At 38.9% G+C, this 22143-nt stretch overlaps 1 protein-coding gene across 2 annotated transcripts in view; it reads right to left on the bottom strand.

Annotated features, from left to right (window-relative positions):
- Positions 1-7511: 7511 nt before the first annotated feature.
- The window catches only part of PLOD2 (procollagen-lysine,2-oxoglutarate 5-dioxygenase 2), a 74044-nt gene continuing 59412 nt past the window's right edge, over positions 7512-22143 (bottom strand). Inside the window, exons 12-20 of one of the 2 annotated variants that reach the window (XM_084638701.1) lie at positions 21333-21458; positions 19939-20080; positions 18663-18725; positions 16590-16703; positions 16105-16170; positions 10345-10449; positions 9944-10090; positions 9440-9565; positions 7512-8752 (exon numbers count right to left, since the gene is read on the bottom strand). In XM_084638701.1, coding sequence (XP_084494827.1) covers positions 8597-8752; positions 9440-9565; positions 9944-10090; positions 10345-10449; positions 16105-16170; positions 16590-16703; positions 18663-18725; positions 19939-20080; positions 21333-21458 — 1045 coding nt within the window. In that variant the 3' untranslated portion in view covers positions 7512-8596. The remainder of the gene's footprint in view (positions 8753-9439; positions 9566-9943; positions 10091-10344; positions 10450-16104; positions 16171-16589; positions 16704-18662; positions 18726-19938; positions 20081-21332; positions 21459-22143) is intronic. The other variant, XM_084638702.1, reaches the window with a different exon arrangement.

Below are 22143 nucleotides of genomic sequence, written 5' to 3'. Positions count from 1 at the left end.
AGGGAGGGGGTCGAGAGTGATGGGGCAGGTGAGTGTGGGCCTGTAGCTCCAGAGAAGAGGGCTAGAGTGAGCAGGCCCTTATGTAACAAAGCAGCTGAGACCAAAGTCCAGGAGGAACAGAGTGGCTGACCGGGGGATGCCCCAGAATGGGGGCCAGCAGGAGCACCATACCAGGAAGGAATCACCTGAAAAGGACAAACTGGAGCTTAACCCAGTATCACCATCCTCAGAACTGTGCAGGGCTGTGAGCACTGGGGCTTATGACTCTACATTGGGAATAAGGAGAGTGGTTGTAGCTAGTTGAATGAGGAGGTTGTCGCTCTGTGTGGGTTTGCAGAGTGCGGCAGAAGGTGGCACCGGAAGGGCTTGTTGGGGAAAGTTCACTGGTGCCAAAGGCCAGGACTCACTCCCAGATTGGAACTCTGCCCAGAGTCCTGAACTCTGAGGCTAGATGCAGTACTTGGCAGCTATCCGTTTATACTGTGGTACCACTGGGCCTTGTGTTGAAAGTAACCCTATTTGACCACTCCCTTGGTCTTCTCCCTGTCCTTTTTCTATATTCATACCTCTGTAAATAAATATTTTCCTTTCTTGCTTTTGTTGTACTGTTCGTGTGTGTTTACTCTGGGAGGTTTGGAATAGATGCCCCTGGGGTGGAAGGCAAGTTCCCTGCTTCATTCACCTTTTCTTGGTTGGAGCCACCCCCACAAAGTGGACTCCATCTTGGTCACAAGGGGACTTCAGTTACATGTATCTGTGTTACCAACTTTTCTCCCTTATTCTACATGGAGATGGAAGTTCCTTGGATTGCATAAAGATCATAGTCCTTCCTTTTAAAACTGAATAGGATCTTGTCCTACCATATAGATCACTTGGGAACTAAAAGATTTTGAGACCGTTATCCAGCTGGTCTACAGAAAAATTCCCAGTGCCTACCACTGCTTTTTAAAGATAATTAAGTCGTGCCATCTTATTCCACTGGTATGCTGACTTGGTTTAGTCTTAATTTTAAGAATTACCAAAAAAAGGTTCCAGTACAGAACGGGGAAAATAAAGGTGGCCTTAAAATAAGGCATTTATTAACAAGCAGAAAGCACGCATGAAGGGCACATAGCCAGGTGGCTACTGATCAGATGTGCAGAAAGCGGGAGGGGCGGGAAAAATCTTCATTGCAAACTGCAGAGCATCCATGAAGCCATTTTGATGAGGCTGCACTCGTCCAATGGCTGATATTGCATCTACAGGCTTGTATAGGGCTCCTTACAAGGTGGGTAGGATCAAAAAAGCAAAAGAATCTTCTAGTTCCACCCTGTCACCTCCAACCTCCTATACTGTAGCAAACAAAGCTTATGAGAAGCTGAACTCCGTTCCATGTTGACGCGCATGCTACCTGTGCAGCCTCCCAGTCCTTTTCTTTATCAACTGGAAATAGAGTCCTGTTGCCAAGAGGCTCTTCAGGGCCACAGAGGAGGGAATTAGATTTTGCATTTAAAATAAATCTCATAGTAAGTAACAGATGCCTTGCATTTGTCTCTCTTACTCCTCACTTTCTTGTCCAGTTGCATGATACTTTGGATAAGAATAAGCCTGGAGTGGCACAATATAGTTATATCTGCACTGGAAAGTTGACATCTGGTAAACAGGAATAGCAGTTTAAGCCAGTGGGACATGTGCAAACATGGAAGGGGAACGTAGGGATGGGCCATGATGTCTGTTATTTATTACTATTGTTCTAATTTATATTCTAGCTGTATATTGTAATACATTTAAGCAAAATAGCAGATACACACATTATTTTGCATAAGCCTACATGAACACCTGTATTCATTCATCACACACTGATAATGCTTCTATGTTCATTAAGGCTTTGCTAAGTGTACAGTCTGTGTAGGTGTATGGGCACTAAGTGTCTGTGTTTTTCTTATTGCAGTGGTGCTGTGTAAAGCTTTCTATCCTGCAGCAATGGCATGGTGTATTCTTTAAGAACAGCCGGTCTGTGTCAGACCAAAGGTCTATCTAGCCCAGTATCCTGGCTTCGGAGAGTGGCCAATGCCAGGTGCCCCAGAGGGAATGAACAGAACAGGTAACCATCAAGTGATTTATTCCCTGTTGCTCATTCCCAGCTTCTGGCAAACAGAGGCTAGAGACACCATCCCTGCCCATCCTGGCTAATAGCCATTGGTGGACCTATTGTCCAGGAACTTATCTAGTTCTTTTCAGCAAAGCAATAGCTTAAAGGAGGAAATAGTGATATTTTTATCCAGAATAGGATACCTCAGATTAAAATTAGTGGTGTCAGAGTCCACAAGTTTCAGGAGACAGTTTGAAAAATAAGTTTGTTCTATACTTAATTTTTTTAGTTTATATATTTAAATTTTAGCTATAAGTGAATTCTCCAAATAGAACTTTAAAAGCCCTTCGGAAGTGTCTCTCTAACTCAATAGGTCTTGAACATCTGGGGTAAATGTGTGATTTTATTAGACTAAGACCTTGGATGTCCACACCTGCGTTTCTTGCCTCGCATTCATTTGCACGTGCTCAGAACCACAAGGCTGCTCAGAAATAAATCCACAAGAATGACACTGGGAACTGCTCAGCCTCTGTTGTGAATCACAGCATGAGCAAACGTGGGCTGTGCCACAGGCCTATCATTAATTTAAGAGGATGACGTTTAGGACATCAGCCCCCAAGATCTTAGACTGAGATTTAGGTGACGTGCTATTTACTTCACTCCTTTGAAAAGCCAAAGCTAAGTAGTACTCGTGCATGTATCACTAGCTGAGATGAACTGCTTTACATGACGATTCTTACAGCCTCTCTGCATGCCTATTGCTGAAGGGCATCTGTCACCTAAAGGAACTAGAGTATCATTCCCTTACGCATGGGGGAGTAGTCTACTTGCACTTCCTCATTCTCACTCCCGTCTCACATGCACATCCTGTTCAGGGTCAGGGAACAAGCTGCTCCAAAGTCATTAGTATTTGACCAACTCCTACTCACAGCTGGATAAAGGTCTTCGAAATAGCAGGAATGCTGGTTTCAGGCCAAATAAACAGTTTCTGTATAAACTTGCTGTAGAGTGACATCATACTTTTATGCCCTACTCCAGAGACAGTAAATCATCCAAAAATAATCAGAGGAATTTCAAGACCATGGATGCAGTGAAGAGAGCAGATATATAGGGAATAAGATTCATGTTTCGGACCATGTAAAGGCTTTCTTGTTTTTTGTTTTAAATAAACTGGTATCATAGCAGGCACCACATTGCTCTTGAGCATCAGTACTGGTGTTGTTAATGTAGGGCCAGAATGTCAGCCGGTAATTTCAAAGGAGCTACATCAATTTACACCACCGGAGGATTTAGCCTACAGATTGCAACCACTGTGGATTGAAATCCTGGGCTGCAGCTGTCTTTGGGATGTGGCCATCTCCTACTAATACAGTGAACTACCTTCAGCTGAATATACTTTGTCTGCACTTTTTATGCCACACAAGTTACTTACATAAAACCATCCCTTGGAGTATCATTGTAAAAACACGGCCAACTTACAGCTCTTCGCAGAACAAAAAATATTTGAAGTCCCATCCAGAACAAATTGTCAACAAATATTATGAGATAAACAAGGCAACCTTCTCTTTCCCATCATGTTTACAGACCTTGGCATCATCTCAGGAGGCCTATAACTACCCCACAACATCTGCCACGAGTCTGAGGGAGAGGTAGCCATAAGAGCACAGTCCAGTGTCTGAAGTGAACTTTGAGGTTTCCTGAACACTGACACTCCTGTCCCCACTCCCGGATCTCTTTCATAAATAAGTACACATGCTCACAGCTCTTCCTACTGCGTGTGTGTGTGCCCACGCGTCGTAGGCAGTTAAATGCACACAGAGCAGTCCATGATCCTCTGCTCTTAAAGCTATATGTTAACTGTAATCAACTAGTCACTTCTCCCCTGAGAGGAAAGGAATCTTCCTGCTTCAGGACTCTTCCCTCCTCTGGCCATATCCTAGATTTGCCTTGCAACACGTAAGATTTTGATTAAAATTTAGTATTACACAGCATGACTTGCTGCATAAAATAAAATGAGTTTCCAGGAAGCCAGGATACAGTGCCATTGGACCGGATCTGCACTCTAACTCTCAACGTTATGATACAGTGAAGATTCTGCAGTATGGAATCCCCTCACTTTCAGTTTTGGCTGGGGTCCCAGCAAAGCTTTTGCCTGGCAGAGCTCCTCCAGGAAGAAAAAAACAACAAAACAAAACAAACCTACCACCATACTTTGGGCTGTAGTAGGAAGAGAGCCTGAAACATAAGGCCGTGTATGAGAGGCCTGAGCTAAAGTAGTGGTCAAAACTTGCTGCCATAAAACAAGGTTAAGTTGTGAGCAAGAGGCAGGCCGTGCTCACAGAATCTGGCAAGAACAGGGCTGATATTGCAGAAACACATTCTTAAGAGGTACTATGCACAAAAACATACATGTAAACACATTCCAGGACGGTGCCAGAACACCCTGATACCAGAACATTCTTCAAAAGTAACAGAAACATACTGACCCATCCTAAAGATAAGGTCAGGATGACAGCATGATGGATACAGATGTTTTGATCGAACCAACAGGTACAACATAATGGGTGGTGGTTAGCCACATCAAAGGAGTAATACATAACTTGTTTGTATCTGTGGATAAGGATGTATCTCAAAGGCAATGTCTTTGTCTGGCCTAGGGGATTCACTGAGCCGGTCCATTGTCACGGGCATACATGCGTTTGTGTACCTGTAGCCATTGAGCCGGGGCATTAGCACCGTACCTCATTGGCAATAAACCTGACCAAGTTCCTTCACTGAAAACCGAGTCTGTGGATTTATTGGGCGGTTCGCTCAAGGTCTACCGTGCCAGCTATCTACATAGAGCTAGGATGGCACACATGGAGAACACACACACGCAGCTGAACATCTGACCGCATCGGCTTCTTAAGGCTAATGAATGGATCAGTCAAAAGAAGAGTTGCAGTCAAAGACAATGGGCTGGGGACCCGATGTAAAATGTCATACCTCCATTAAAGTCAGAGGAGCTACAATAATTTACACCACCTGAGTCTCAGACTCAAGATATTCTTTGCCCCAGTTAAGGACAACTGCTGACAGCCTGAAAATGATTATTTCAGAACTAGTGCAATGACTAATGTTGCTGTCTGGAGCTCAGCTACATCACCCGAAAAACCTTCAAGTCATTCAGCTGATAGTTTAACCACTCACAGGGCTCCGGAGAAGAGTGAATCCATTCATGCCATTTATAAGGCTAACAAGCAGCCTACTACTTTCATCCCAGAAAGACACAACCCAGTGGCTCCACCCCCTGCTTTCTCAGTCTCTGGATCCAGGCTGGAGCATATCAGAGATAAATATAAAAGAATAAAATAAGTATGTTGCTGTGGCTGAAAAGAATTCATACAAACTTTACTTGCACAGATGAAAATAAATTCCCATCTGAATGTGGTTTTGGAGGGGGTTTGGCAGAGTCCTTCCCAAACTTCTGCATCCTTTTCATTTCTGTGTCTCTATTTCTAGAAGACTGACAAAAGGAAAGCTTTCATGTGGATGCCCTGCTTTTGATTAACATATATTCCATCCATACACTAAAACTGCCGGGGGCGGGGCACTAAACATTCACACTTGAGATGAGGTCAGCGTTTCCACATTACTGAAAATCCATCATTTCTCTTTGTGTTTAACTATGCTCTTATTCCTGGCAGCAACAGAAGAAAATGAAGTGAGTGACAAGCCTATGCTACAATAGCTTGTGGCATGGTGGCTTTAATGAGGGCTACATATGTTTTGTAACCCCCCCCCCCCCCAAAAAAAGTCAACTGATATACTGAGTGTTATCCAGTACTTTGTCGACAAGTAGTGCTGGAGGGTCACAGTGGCTCCCACACCAATAAAGTGGATTAAAAATAGTCAGGCTTGTCATTTTGTTAAAAAATAATTACAAATTGCCCTCTCTCCCATCACCCCTACCACTGAATCTGGAATTCATATCTGGTTTATTAGTGAAGAACTAGGCTTGAACATAAGCAAAACCAATCACATAATCTGCAAATGTCTCATCTACTGCAGTTAAAGAGTCCACCTTTATGTCCTTGTACTCCTAGTGTCTTATGAATACTGCCAGAGGTTAGGCTGCATTTTCTCCATGTTACTGATCTTGTGTCTCAGCTCTGTAGTCTGGTATTAGGAGGGTCAGACATCTCTCTCAAGGCTTGCTTTACAGTATTACTCGTGAAAATTCAATTCAAATGAGCTAGTTTACTAACAGTACATTAAAGCTAACAAATCATATCTAAATTCATTATTAAGACCAAACATTTGTGCATTTTAGATTTTAATGCCCATTGGAATTTGCCTATTCTTCCAATATTTGGTCAATGCAAAGAAGTGAATGAGTGCTCTGTCTCAACGTTGTAACATTCCTATCAGCCTGAAAGAGATTTAGTAACCTCTATGGTTGACTAATAAGGCAAGGACTCTAGTAATGCGAGTCTGAGCGAGGTAAATGTGTCTAGCTTGTTGAAAGAGCTCACAGCTGAAAGAGTAAATGAATGAAAATCTAGAAGTTTAATAATCCAAGTCTTCAAAACAAATAAATCAAAACAGAGTAAATCAGTGAAAAACAAAATCTAGACTGTAGAAGCAAAAATTATGCCGAATGAGCTCCAAAAATCTCCCCCCGTGTCCTGTTTTCAAGTATCTCTATAAAGAAAGCTTTATTACACTGACCTATACTAAACTGACCCAGCCTGTTTTCCATGCCATCCTAACAGACCATAGGCAAACACTCAGAAAAAAGGTAATTAACAAAGGCAGCTTTCATGCCGTAGAGTCCTGATGATTTTCTGAATTTTATCCTTTGCTTAAGTGCAGCCTACACTCAGTCAAAGCAGCTCACTCAGGCAAAGGTATCTGCAAAATTGGAATTTACTGATGTCAGGAAACTCAATGTGCTGGTGCATTTCTGAAATCTGTAAGCATCTGCTTGAAATGGAGAAAAGTTAAGAATATAAATACAGGAAACGACAACTCAGAGAAAACAAACTGGTCTTAAAACCACTCCGACCGACATACAGTACTGGTGGTGAATTTCCTTCAACACAGCATCAGTCAGGATAGTGGGGGAGAGGTTGCTGCTTAGATCACTACAATACCCTGCTTGCCAAAAGGGATTATTACAACAGGCAGCAGACACACACACTGCTGCTGAAGCTCTTAAAACTTTGCCCATCTTGATAATGACTTAGACGCCAATTAATGACCGACATTATTCAAGAGCACCAAGCAGCTAGTGGTGACTACTCAGAATATTTAAAAAAAAACGTTTGCCAACATAAAGTTGATCATGCTCACTATGATACACAATAGTTCCTTTTAAAATTGTTAAATACACTACATTTTAAAGATAACAGTTTGGGATATATTGCCATCTTCACTAAGACAAACAAAAACTGTTACATTAATTTAAAATTACCTTTTATTTTTCACAAGTTTTTAAACACATTGTGCACTCCGGCACCTTAGGTTCCTTGGTTTAGAGTTTGCTTCAAGTTTCTTTAAATTACAAACAGTAGATACAGTAGGAATATTTAAAACTGATTCCTTTAAAATAAATGGTAAGTCAAACCTCTTAGGTTTAAAAGAAAGACTTCACCAATTTCATTTTCCTGATACAAAATTCAAGTAATTTTAAACAGAAAATTGTGTTTACAAAACATCCTGATATTAAAATTTAGCAGTGTTCTGAAAATAGAATTTAAATTTCCAGTATCAACCTGGTGCAACTATACATTACAAAAATAGCTCATTTTAATTGAAGAACACTTGGTAAAGAGAAGTAACCTTAATGGTACAAGTTCTTCTTTAGAACACATACTTGCAGTTCTTGATAAAGCCATTTAAAAAAAAAAAACGTATTCAATCTATTCCTCAAACTTTGCAATGCATATATTCTTTAGGAGGATATAGATGTTGATATTTAATATAAACTAAGTATTTTAAAAAGTTTTACTGGGGTGTTGCCAAAGTGCACATCAGCACACAAAATATGCTTTCACTTAAAGCCAAAATTTGTGTGCAATTCTGCTAGGCTATGGGATTCACTTGATGCTAATTCTATATGTGGTTCTTCTATTGGTAGTTATAAAATATGCACAACACACAACTTCATCTGCATCATTTTACTGAATGAAAACCACAAGAGAAGATTTGGAGATAATTTTGTATCTGGGAATTTTTCATAACAGAAAAAAAATATTTTAAAATGCATTTCTATTTTCCCTCCCCGCCCCACCTTTCAAGACAGCAGCGTACAAAAATAAACAGAGCATTTTTACTTTGTGACGTAAGGCTCAGAGCAGACATTTGGAAGTGTCCAACATTTTTTAGAGTTGTTTTTTCAATCTTTTAGCTCAAAGTAAATCTGCTGTCTAGAGGAAGTAAATTAAAGTTTCTTTTATCACCATCTTCTGGGAGGAAAACTATAAATAAGAGTTTATGTCATAAAGAACCAACCACTGGTTTTGAAGAGGCAGGAAAATAAAGTTAGGGATCAATAAATGATACTGCAATGTATCTTGTTCCATTTAAAATGGGAAGTCCTTCGTGTAAATGAGTAAGTCTTCCTGGATGCATGAAGCTCCATCCTTTCCTGGGTGACTCAATGGAACAGTTGTATCTAATAAATTTACATCCACCTCCCTGTTACAAAAAATCAGAAGACAGATTTCTTAGCTTGGGTTATAATTGCATTTTTCCTTTTGTCCAACAATCAGAATGTTTTATTGTTATTAACAGATACTTAACATCAGAAGTTCTCTATCCATACTAGTAAGGCATACTTCTTAAGGAAGGTTTCCTTTGCAGCAATACATGTGGCAACACCACCTGGTAATAGGGATTTCAGTCCCTTTTATTTTGGTAACCACTGCAGAGCAGCTCCTTTGCACAGTCTTAGTGGTATATTGTTTCCAACCAATCAGCCATTCGGTAACATTACTGTAGATGACAGACTAGTTAATCACCCTTTCTAGGCCTTGACTCAGGACAGCACGTTAGCCCATGATCAAGTGTTTTCCTTTATCAGGGGTCTAGAGCCAAAGCATCATTCCTCAAGATAGCAGTTTTGAAAATAATCTAAATAATTTAAGTATAGGAATGGAAAAATACACTGCATGCCTTGATGGTCAAAATGGAACAAGTTGTTCTACCTGTGGATGAGTTAATATGATCCAGAGCCAGATTCTACCACCAGCAACACATTGCTATGTGTGCTGCATGTCTTCTCCTCTTACACAGGGTCCTAACCACGTCTATTTGGACCCAAGCATGGAAATGATTTAGATAAATTGAAGAGCAGCAATATTTAGTGAAATGACTATTGCTTACCTGAAAATCTTCTCCTCCTTTGTTGAGAGCAATGTTGATGGTAAACGTAGAAGAGTCATGATGAGGTCTGAGGGAACGCTGTCTGTCCGTAGTGTACTTTACAACAAAATTCAGCATGGCATATCCCTGAAATAAATGTGTAGCAATCAAAAGGATTTCTCATCAGTGTGTGAATTTCGAAATCAAATACGTGCTTATTCGTGGGAGCTGAATTTTAAAAGCTACTCACTGGCAAATGTTCGTGCTTCAAGTCCGAAACAGTTACAACATTGGATTTATCTTACCCATCACGACAAAGCAACACAGCTCAAGTCTGGAATATTTTCAATCAACACACAAAAGTAACAATTTTTTTTAAATATATAATAAATAAAACTGAGAAAAGTGTAGCCTCCTCTAAAATATTTCATGAGCAAGAAGATTCTGGGATTAATCTCATAAATCATTCCCTACAAATTAACCACTCAACTCAACTATTCACCTATAATAATTTTAAAAGTTTACCTTTGTATAATAGCCAGCAAAGACTTTTAGTGTTACTGGTGCAATGAACTCTCTAATGAAATGTAGCCATTCACCATCCAGCCCGATTTGCTTCATGTGAATATCATCAGTTGGGACATTTTCATAACCTCCAGATATACGACTATCCTAAAAACCAGAAGGGCCTCAAAAATGTGGGTTTTTTCAGTACTTATATAATATAGGTTTTAATTTATTTGAAAACTGCAGGCATATAGAATAAAACAAAGGCAATAAAAGTATCATGTTTAACTAAGTTTTCAGTAGTTGCAGACTACACCACCCAGTGCACTTTCTAATGAAGCATTTATTTAAAACATTAAAGTACATGAAGACCTGCTAGAAAACAAGTACTAGTTTTGTTTACAAGAGGTGACACTTACACGATGTTTTCCTCCAGACCACTGTCCATAATGTTCCATTTCCTCTACCAGTTCATCACAGGCAGTCTCCGAAAATATGGGAAACCAATACACATCTGGGCATGGCTATAAAAAAACCCCACACCATTGTTTTAGAAGTCATATTTATTACTCCAGTAATTTTTAAACAGTTTTTAAAAAAGAGCTAGGTAGATCAATAAAATAGTGCCACTATTTCCACTAAGTCAGAATTCAGATATATTAAAGTAATGAAGAAATTCCTGATTTGTAGCTGCATTTTCACTGAAGGTGGCAAAAACTAACAACCAGTGAAATACATTGTGTCTTCGTTTCACTCTAAAGGGTTATGTATTGTGCTTAGCTTGTGTTCCTGCTGGGAAAAAAATGAGTTACAATTACTTTAAGCTCACCTTCATTCATAAAGCATTTTTAGAAATACAGGAGAAAAAAAATTCATCTAGAAGATCTAGGATTGTCGTCATCTAAAACATGCAGATCTTGATTGTCGTCATCTAAAACATGCAGATCTTTGAAGAAATTATCTTTGGAAGGCAAAACCTGCATAGAATCGTAGGACTGGAAGGGACCTCAAGAGGTCTTCTAGTCCAGTCTCCTGCACTCAAGGCAGGACTAAGTATTATAGACCATCCCTGACAGGCGTTTGTCTAACCTGCCCTTAAAAATCTCTAATGATGGAGATTCCACAACCTACCTAGGCAATTTATTCCATTGCTTAACTATCCTGACAGGAAGTTTTTCCCTAATGTTCAACCTAAATTGTCCTTGCTGCAATTTAAGCCCTTTGCTTCTTGTCCTATCCTCAGAGGTTAAGGAGAACAATTTTTCTCCCTCTTCCTTATAACAACCTTTTATGTACTTGAAAACTGTTATGTCCCCCTCTGAGTCTTCTCTTCTCCAGACTAAACAAACCCATTTTTTTTCCAATCTTCCCTCATAGGTCATGTTTTCTAGACCTTTTAATCATTTTTGTTGCACTTCTCTGGACTTTCTCCAGTTTGTCCACATCTTTCCTGAAACGTGGCACCCAGAACTCGACACAATACTCCAGTTCAGGCCTAATCAGCACAGCGTAGAGCAGAAAAATGACTGTGTGGGTCTTGCCTACAACACTCCTGAGGATACATCCCACAATGATATTTGCTTTTTTTTTTTTTTGGGGGGGGGGGGGGGGGACGACGACGGACACAACAGTGTTACACTGTTGACTCATTTAGCCTGTGATCTACTATGACCCCCTAGATCCTTTTCCACAGTACTCCTTTCTAGGCAGTCATTTCCTGTTTTATGTGTATGCAATTGATTGTTCCTTCCTAAGTGGAGCTACTTTGTATTTGTCCTTATTGAATTTCCTCCTACTTACTTCAGACCATTTCTCCAATTTGTCCAGATGATTTTGAATTTTAAACCTGTCCTCCAAAGTACTTGCAACCCCTCCCAGCTTGGTATCATCTGCAAATTTTATAAGTGTACTCTCTATGCCATTATTTAAATCACCGATAAAGATATTGAACTGAACAAGACCAACAACTGATCTCTGCGGGACCCCACTTGACATGCCTTTCCAGCTTGACTGTGCACCACTGATAACTACTCTCCGAGAACGGTTTTCCAAGCAGTTTTGCACCCACCTTATAGTAGCTCCATCTGGGTTGTATTTGCCTAGTTTGTTTAGGAGAAGATCATGCAAGATGGTATCAAAAGCCTTTCTAAAGTCAAAATATACCACATTACTGCTTCCCTCTATTCAGAAGGCCTTTTACCCTGTCAAAGAAAGCTATTATGTTAGCTTGACATGATTTGTTCCTGACAAATCCATGCTGACTGTAATTTACCAGCTTATTATATTCTGGGTGTGCGCAAATTGATTGCTTAATTATTTGCTCCATTATCTTCCCAGACACTGAAGTTAAGCTGACTGGTCTGTAATTCCACGGGTTGTCCTGATTTCCCTTTTATAGATTGGCACTATATTTGCCCCCTTTTCCAGTCCTCTGGAATCTCTCCCATCTTCCATGACTTTTCGAAGATAACTGCTAATGGCTCAGATATCTTCTCAATGATCTCAAGTATTCTAGGATGTATTTCATCAGGCCCTGGTGACTTGAAGCCATCTAACTTGTCTAAGTAATTTTTAATTTGTTCTTTCCCTATTTCAGCCTCTGATCCTACCACATTTTCACTGGCATTCACTATGTTAGATGTCCAATCGCTACTAAACAGTTTTGTGAAAACTGAAACAAAAAAAGTCATTTAGTCCATCTGCCATTTCCGCATTGAGAAATAGGCCTACCCTGTCCTTGGTCTTCCTCTGCTTCTAATGTATTTGTAGAATGCTTTCTGGTGACTCTTTAGGTCTCTAGCTAGTTTAGTCTCATTTTGTGCCTAGGGCTTTCTAATTTTGTCCCCACATGCTTGTGTTATTTGTTTATATTCATCCTTTGTAATATGACCTAGTTTCCACTTTTTTGTAGGACTCTTTTTTGTTTCAGATCATTGAAGTCACAGTGGTCTCTTACCATACTTCCTATCTTTCCTGCACAGTGGGATAGTTTGCTCTTGTGCCCTTAATAATATCGCTTTGAAAAACTGCCAGCTCTCGAAATATTTTTCCTTTAGACTTGCTTCCTATGGGATCTTACCTACCAGCTCCCTGAGTTTGCTAAAGTCTGCCTTCTTGCAATCCATTATCTTTGTGTTGTGTTCCCTCCTACCATTCCTTAGAATCATGAACTCTATCATTTCATGATCACTTTCATCCAAGATGCCTTCCACTTTCAAATTCTTAACGAGTTCCTCTCTATTTGTCAAAATCAAATCTAGAACAGCCTCTCCCCTAGTGGCTTTCTCCACCTTCTAGAATAAGAACTTGTTGGATAATCCATGCCCTGCTGTGTTATTTCTCCAAGAGACATTTGGGTAGTTGAAGTCCCCCCCATCGCCACTAAGTCCTGTGCTTTGGATGATTTTGTTAGTTGTTTATAAAAAGCCTCATCCACCTCTTCTTCTTAGTTAGGCGGTCTGAAGTAGACCCCTACCATGTGTGAATCAGGGATATTTTAAGAAGAAAAGGAGTAATTGTGGCACCTTAGAGACTAACCAATTTATTAGAGCATAAGCTTTCGTGAGCTACAGCTCACTTCACTTCTGATGAAGTGAGCTGTAGCTCACGAAAGCTTATGCTCTAATAAATTGGTTAGTCTCTAAGGTGCCACAATTACTCCTTTTCTTTTTGCGAATACAGACTAACACGGCTGTTACTCTGAAACCGGATATTTTAAGGGGTCTTTCCTCTGATGCCAAGTACCCACCCTAATATATGGTATCTGCAATGAGCATTGCTTTGGGAGTTCCTATTATCTAGACCAACTAAAGGTTTGTAAGATAGGGAATTTTAGTTACTTTAGTTTGATTTCTCTTAGGTATTCGTGGTAAAACTTCTCCCTTCCACTGCTGCCCTTTAGAGGGCTCAGAGACAGTTACGCACTAATGTGAAGAAGACATGAGAGGAAGATTATTTTGCCCTGGTCTCTCAGCACATCATTATTGACCTTGGACAGCTACCCACTACACATTCTCCTTTTTACAATTTTGTCCATCATACTTTTTTGGGGTGATTACTCAGGGCTGGATCCTGCCCACTCGCACTCACACTAAGCAGTACCTTGCTCCCGAAGTACTCCTGTTGATTACAGTGGAACTACTCACAGAGTAAGGCAATACTCAGCACATATAAGGATGACCGAATCAGGAGCAGCGAGAAGTTTTACAGACAGGGAAGATCCTTGCAGTGGAGTGCTCTGGCAAAACAAATGCTCTTTTAGGACACAGGTCTCAAAATGTGTGGATTTTTCTTAGTTCCACCTGCTGGGATGTTAACCAGTGTCCAGTTTCATTTAGTAGGGACTAGGACCTTTCATTTAGTAGGGACTAGGACCTTTCATTTAGTAGGGACTAGGACAAAGCAATTTATCAGGGATAAATTTTTACCCAAAAGTTAACCCTAAACCCACCTACTCCCAGTCCCATGTTCAATGATAAAGTCCTGCATTGTATGCTCGCACTCCCTCCACTTAACACTGTTGGGTAAAGAGCACTAAATCTCTCTCTCTCTCTCTCTCACACACACACATACGTATGTATCCGGCTCCACCTCTTCAAGTTTATAAATATATATTCCTATTCTACAAAACAACACAGCAGTTGTCTTCAATTCCCAACCGCTCTTGCTGGTGTTCTGAATTTCAAGCTATGCTGACAGTGGCTTGACGACAAATGAGAAGATATGGTGGGAGTTTGCATGCTTGAATTGCCACGTCAATCAATCCCATCTTCCTTAGTTTGTTTTATTTGGACTCCCCAGCTCATCAGCATGGATTTTAGGACTGCCTGATAAATTACATTTTAGTTAGGTCTAGTCTGAAGTCTGCCAACTTGACAGTATGTATTCAAGTTTGGTTTGGCATAAATGTCCATATTCATTTTCCCATCATTCTGGACCACTCTTTCCCCCCCCCCCCCATAAGCATCCCTAACTCTTTACAGTTTGCAAGTGTATACTGAGGGTGGACTTGTCAAAAGCACTCAGCACTAACTCCCACTGACTTCAATTAGTCTAGAGCTAGGCCAATGCTGAAAGCCCGCCCTAGCTACCCATGCACTCATAAAAACCCTCCGACACATCGTCATTAAATAGAAACTCCACGTGCCAAACATCTGCAATGCTGAAAATCAACCCAAACATTGCCCATTATCAACTTCGATGGTAAAATCCTGGCCTCACTGAAATTAGTGGGAGTTTTTCTATTGACATCAATAGGGCCAGGGTTTCATCTCCAGCACCAACCTAGTGATTAGTGTCAACTTCTCGGGAATAAAAGACTGAAAGTTTACATTATAATCAGTTCTGCCATCATCCATGCTACTTGGACATTTTCACTGTTGTCTGGTAAAGTGATCTTTATTTTAAAATAATTTGTATAAGGTCACTACAAGTGTATGTGAAACAACTTGGCATTGCGAAACAGCCAAGGAATCGACAGGGTTTCTGTTTTGTTTTTTTAAGCAGACTAAATACAAGGATCAAACAATTCTGAGGTGCAAATGCTTAGCATTTGGCACTAAAATCACTGCACAGTGGGATCTATTTGTTACAAAGAAGGGAATAAAGAATACATTTTCCAATTGAAACAACTGGGGGAATTTAAATAAAGGGGTGGAACAGAAAGTGAAATTTCACCAGAACGTTGGGATTGACACACTTCCTCTTGCAGCAAGTTCCATGGGGATCTCTTTTGATCTCAAGTACTCTTCACATCAGCTGTAAGTCTCACTCAGAAAAGAGTCCTTCCAACAGCACTTAGCATCACATGGGATACTGACTCAGTAGCCACTCAGAGGAAGGAGTGCCTCCTACCTAACAAATTCTGGCCACCACTTCTTGCTGCACCTCAGTTTTCCTTGAACACCTCCCATCCAACTACTGAAAAGGATGAACCGTGTGAAGCTTAGCAGCAGAGAAAGTTCCACAATGCAAAATTCAGTTCTGTGGCCATTCCTCAAAATCTCTAATTTTGTGAGGTACTAACTTCCATTTTGTTTTAGGTGCATATACATGCTGAGATCTAACAAGATCACAGCTCAATGTGATACGACAGTCAAAGCATTTATTCTATGCCAGTTCATTGAACCAAAACTTAGATAATTTTTTGTCTCTCTCATTTTAATAGTATTAATACTAACCTGTTCCACTAGATTTTCAGTGAAGATCTTTGAGTAGTTGGGATTTATATAGGTTTCCTTCCAGTCCTGAAAAGAATGATTTGAACAGATTAAACAGCTCACTTATTTCCTTTTTTAAAATGCACAACAAAAAATATAGAAATTAAAAATGAATTTTACTACTCTGCAAATTCCTTTGATTTCTTCCATTCAAATCATTAGAAACAATTAAAGATGTTATTCTATCTGTAAATTAACTCTTGATTCTATTATCTCAGGAAACATTTTGGGATATATGGGTCCATTTTTGACTCAGGCATGCATTTCTTTTTCCAGATTATGAGTCATATTTTATATGATATGCGGATACTGAATTTATTATTATGTGTGCGCCTCTCAGTAATATTTGCCAATATATAGTAACCACAAAAAGTTATAATTTTCCATATGGTCATATAATGATTTCTAAAACCTATTAACAGTTTTATGCATAATGTGATATATACCACAGGATTTTCAAAAATCTGCCAGAGATCATTGTTGTAGTGGGAGGTATTGTAGTTGGCAGTTGAAATAAGTCTCCCAAATTCATGTCTGTTGGTAATGTACATAAAGACACCCTGTATCAAACAAAGAAGAAAAATGATGTTAGCAACACTGTGTAACAGTAAGAATGATATTCGGCTTTTAAAATTTTATATATATATCCCCAAAACACAGACATGTAGCTAAAATATGGTATATATAATTTATATTTTACCTATATATTTATGTCTCTCTCATACACGTTTTAACTACCTCTGGGTTTGTTTTTTAAGGAAATCTTTAAACTTTCACATGACTATTTCTGATCACAGCCTGTATTACTGATTCCTGAACATGTATTTCTACTATGATCCACATTAAAAAAGACACATTTGGTATCATTTGTTTTCTAATCAAATTAAGGCAACAAAATGTTTTGTAATAGTGCAAATATGCAATTGGAAAAGAAAAACAAATTTAATATCCTTTGTTTTTTTCTTCAGTAAGCCTAGAAAGACCATATATTAAAATGTTCAACCCTCCTGAAATACCGGTTTTCAAACAGAACTCTCACACAAATTAAACTGACAACAAAGTCTGGGGCTGGGGATTTTATCTGAAAAAAGCGAACAATTAGAAAAAAGGTTTAAGTACTGTCAGAACACCAAACACGCAAGTTCTGCGCTGCTTCAGAACATTTATTATTAAGTAATCCTTTTGGTGAATTGTCCTGAAAAAAAATATCTGAAAATACAATGCATGTTAGAATTATGATGAGGAATAAAGAATATATCAGTGATATAAAGACCAACAATTAAATGTGCTGCTACACTGGTTCATAAATAAAAGCTAGGATATCAACAGGGCTCCCTTGATTAGAATTAGTAGCAGAAAATATTTTTGTTTAAAAGAAATTGGGGTTTCTTTTAGTTTAACTGTTTTTCAGACCCAACCCCATTTTAGAAAGTTTTCTCCATTTTAGATTTGCACAACACAGAGCCATTCCCACTTGTTTGCTTGTATCTGGACCTCAGTTTTAGGTCTGAAAAAGTGTTAAATTGCCAGCATGATAAAACGTGTTAAACATGTACTCAGTTCTTGGCTCTTATCAACACATTAAATAGCTACAGCAAGGAAAATAAGGAGGGTCTGGCAAAAGTGGCTACCCAATGCTTATCACAAAAAGCTTTCCTATACAGGATACCCTGGGCTTGATTCACCACGTTGTTGCTCCAGTTTTATTCAGTGCAACTCTGATTTCAATAGAGTTACATCATAATAAATATGGAGAAACAAAAATGTCAATCAAGCCCTTTGAGAAGGTAACCTTAAGTTTATTCTGGCTTTAGAACGATTTTGTATTCTTGAAATGAGGAAATACTGCTAGTATTTCTAGGACCAGAAGCAACTTTTTAAGTGTGTCCACCACCCATGTGGTTGTAACACACCATTAGTGCTTGCTTTCTTTTCCCGAAACATGACATTGAAGTAATGGACACACTGAGACCAGTTCTTCAATAGGTCTAGCAATAGGACTATTCATGGGAGTAAGCACTGCAGAATTTTGCCCAATGGCTGCACAAACACAAGCTGTAGCAAAACTGAACAAAGACTTTACAAATAAGACAGGCTAGACAGGTCAGAGAAACTTTGCACTTTGTCTTTTTTTGTGATTTTGGGTAATATTCAGAGAGGTTTTGAATCGTTTAACCAGTTTCATTGTACTAATAATGCCAATAATTAAGCTGTAATGGCCTAAATCCTCAAAAAATGACTAGTGACATTGGTTATCTTGATTTCCAGGTGCCCAGATTCAGACATCTTAAAAGGAGCCTGATTTTCAGAGCATTAAGAGCTCTCACCATGAAAAATCAAGTTTTAAGATGTTTTGATTAGGCACCCCATATCACCAGTCACTTTTGAAAATGTAACTTAAGACTAAAGAGAAAGGTATAGCAACTTTTACTAAGGTAAGTGGAGAGAGGGGAAGGGTTTTCCTGTGGTAGAATGATACTGCATAATAGTAACAACTAATGAATAAAAAAAAGCAACACCTTTGGGGGTCTGAGCATATGGAATGTTTCCGAAGAAGGGGAGCCTTTTTCCCTTTGTAAACTCTAAAATGAAGGAGAAGCATCACATCAGTTGACCGATATGTGGTCTCTCTCTCTCTTTGTCAGAGATGTATTAGGTTTTAGGGTTCCACAGTTACATTAGGTAAATAACAGCCTTCGATCAAAAGCTGATATTCCAAAATAGCTTTTACGGGCAGCATGCATCTCCAAGCAAAGCTCCTATGTACATGTTAAAGCTGTATCCACCAGCCCCTTATCTGCTGCAATACAAAAACAAGCACGTACCAGACGGTCTCATAGCACAGGTTGAGAAAGAGAAAGAGAGAAGGCAATTCTCTGACGAGCCACAGAGTCAGATTAGTTTAACAGGAGCACATGGTAAGCACAAAGTGCAATAACTGCTGCTTAGAAGGTTGAAAACAAGAGTATGTTGATTGGGTTGTTCTGTAGAATGAGTACAAACAAATGAAATCATGCCTTGTTATGGAGGGAATAAAAAAATTATACTTGCCAACTTTTCTTGTTCAATTCAGCAAGTTATTTTTCAATGCTATACTGTCTGGAACTAGCTGTGGTTTACCTCTTATTTGTTTCTGTTCTGAAACTAGTGTAAATATCAGTACAAATATGGTTTTGCATATTTATACTCCTAATATAAATCAATCTTCATATTACTGACAGCATAATACAAGCAACACTAAATAGTATAACACCTTTAATAAGGGTATCATTCTGAAAATGGCTTAAAATAAGATTTGTATATTGCCAGCTTCAATCATTAACTTTAAGTATTCTCATTTAAACATAAAACAAAGTGTTCCACCTAACTTGTTATAAGTTCCAAATTGTGCAGATTAACTAAGACATTTCAAGACAAATGGAGATACTCAATGATAGCTGATATATTAACAAGGTGGCCACTGAGTCCGCCTTCATGTTATACAATTGTGCCAACAAGTAAGGTAATTTATAGTACCTGTGAATTTTAACTGTATTTAAATAGAAATAAATATGCTGTCAGTGCACCAGTTCACTGGTCTTGATCAAAGCCAAATGCTTCCACTGTATTCTTTTAAATTATTAAAAAAAAAAAACACCCACAAATGCCAGTATCCCACAAAAAATTGGCTAGTACTTGTAATTAGAAAGAAGTGAACACAATTCAAGATTACATACGTACACCTGTAGCAAGCATGTTAAAAAAAAACAACTGCATGTACTATTTAAAAGCAAGCCATCCATCCATCCACCTTACCATTTCCCTGGCATTCCTGCAGAGTGCCATATCAGGATCCAACTTATCACGAACAAAATAGTTTCTCTCTCTCATCTCTGATCTGAGAGTCTGTCCTTTAATTAAGTATATATTAGCCATATAAGGGATATTCCAGACTCCTCTGTAAAAGAAGTCCAGGGGAAAAGGTTTAAGACTATGAAAACTGGAATGTATTGTACATTTTACAATTTGAACATCAGGATTTTATTATTTACTGAAAAGACCAGGCAAAGTTCAAGGCAATGATGTAAGGTTCCCAAGATATCTGAAAAGCTACAGCTGGACTTGAAGGGAGCATAAGCAGCAATTCAAATTTTATGAGCTTTTATCACGAAGAAAGTAATTCTACCAAATTCCTTAAAGTGGGTTTTAAATATATAAACACGTCCCTTTCCAGACTAGGTCAAGGCTATCAATTAAATTCCTTTATATTATAGCATTAAGTTACTCAGTGGGATGGAGAAAACTATTAAACAGATTTTATGTTCGTTTAAACACCCAACCGTAGCTTCTCGTAGACCGTCTGACTTCTTTACACTGATACCCGGTGAATGCAACAGGCCATAAATTTAATTCAGTTGAGCCAATATCAACAAATAGGCATCTCCATAGGACAATGCACTGCTCTACAAGTTTTCTGTTTCCCAGAGGCAGATCTATAAAACCAGTACATAACTGTAAAGGAGTATCAGCCCAATAAGACCTTTTCGAATTGCCAGGGTCAAGTAAAGGGCCATTGGCACATATGCAAATCAGGCCTCAGGTAGTTTAAAGTATGTTCATTTTGGGGAAAAGTTACTGTTTGTGAAATGAAAGTATTTCTCATCTGCTTTCACTTTAGTCTAACATTTCTGGGCTGTTATAAGGATGGAAAGTAGACAGCATATAATGGAACAAATACTGCTGTATCAAAAATGGTTATTAATTTTAATTTCAGCTGCTGATTAAATATTGTGCTTGTCCAGAAGAGATGAGGAAACACTTTACTTGTTACACATTTGATGAAGTGTCACTAGATTATTTTTTGGCATAAATTCACAGTATAACTTCTTCAATTTTTGCAATTAATTACAGTTCATTTTCATAGCATAATCATATTCAGTACTGATGACCATCACTTATTAATTGCGTGTGTTGGGATAGTACCTAGGACCTCATTGTGCTGGGCACTGTGCCTTTCTATTCCAGGTTGCAGAAACAGAAAGTAATCCTGGATTACTGAAGAAATTCATGAACGTAACTGACATTAACGGTTCAGAAATTCTCTCTCTCTTTACATGAAAAATATTGGTATTTGCTGGGCAAGGAAAGAATATGTCACTAACTACTGTCCAATGATATCTGGTGTTAGTGATTAGTTTAAGTTAACTTACACTCTGTTCCCTTGGACAATATCCACATAATCTTCTGAGCGAGCATAATAGCCATCAGGGCTCAAAGCACCCCAAAAGTTGGACCATAGCTTCCCATGGCGAGTTACAAGTGGAGCAATTATCTTCCTGTAAAAACAAAATATTCCATAAGAAAATAAAACATGAACTTTGATTCTGCTAGCATTAAAATAGTTGTAATGGCTGCCTGTGAACATCTGCAGTGTATCGAAGGTGCCTCTCACTTCTGCACTTTTTGACAGAGCACCAGAATTGAAGGACCATCAAATCTAGAAGCAGCCATTCTACACTTGAGTTGAAGGGAAATATTTTCCATTAACTGCTAGTTTCCAAACTTCCAGCCACCCAAAGGTGAGAGCAACAGACAGGAATTTAGCTGCCATGCCCAGCATCGCTATAAATCATGGAGTTTTCAGGCAGAGGAAAATACTCTTGTCCTCTTTCTGCAGACAGAATGAGCACAAGTGGGCAGCCTTTAACAAAAGCTTAGCTAAGGATTTTTTTGCAGAGGCAACAAAAACAAAAAATGAAAAAAGCAAAAAAAAAAGTAGAGGACTTTGATTACGGAAATTATTCCAAATGGAAAAATAACTCAGCAGACATTGAAAACAGGTGAGAAGGGAAATGTGAGGTGACTAGAAATGGAAGCAAAATAATGGAACTTCTTTTATAAGTGCTGTCCCCCCCTAGGCCTGTTTTGTGAAGCTTATGCTACTTCTGTCTGCACTATACTGGGTCCTAAACTTCTCTTTTACAAAAGCAACCAATTTCAGCGAAGAAATAATATAATCAA

This window comes from Lepidochelys olivacea, assembly GCF_965140295.1.
Source record: "Lepidochelys olivacea isolate rLepOli2 genome assembly, chromosome: 9".
NCBI classification, from domain to species: Eukaryota; Metazoa; Chordata; order Testudines; family Cheloniidae; genus Lepidochelys; species Lepidochelys olivacea.
This window is presented reverse-complemented; position numbering and strand designations above follow the sequence as displayed.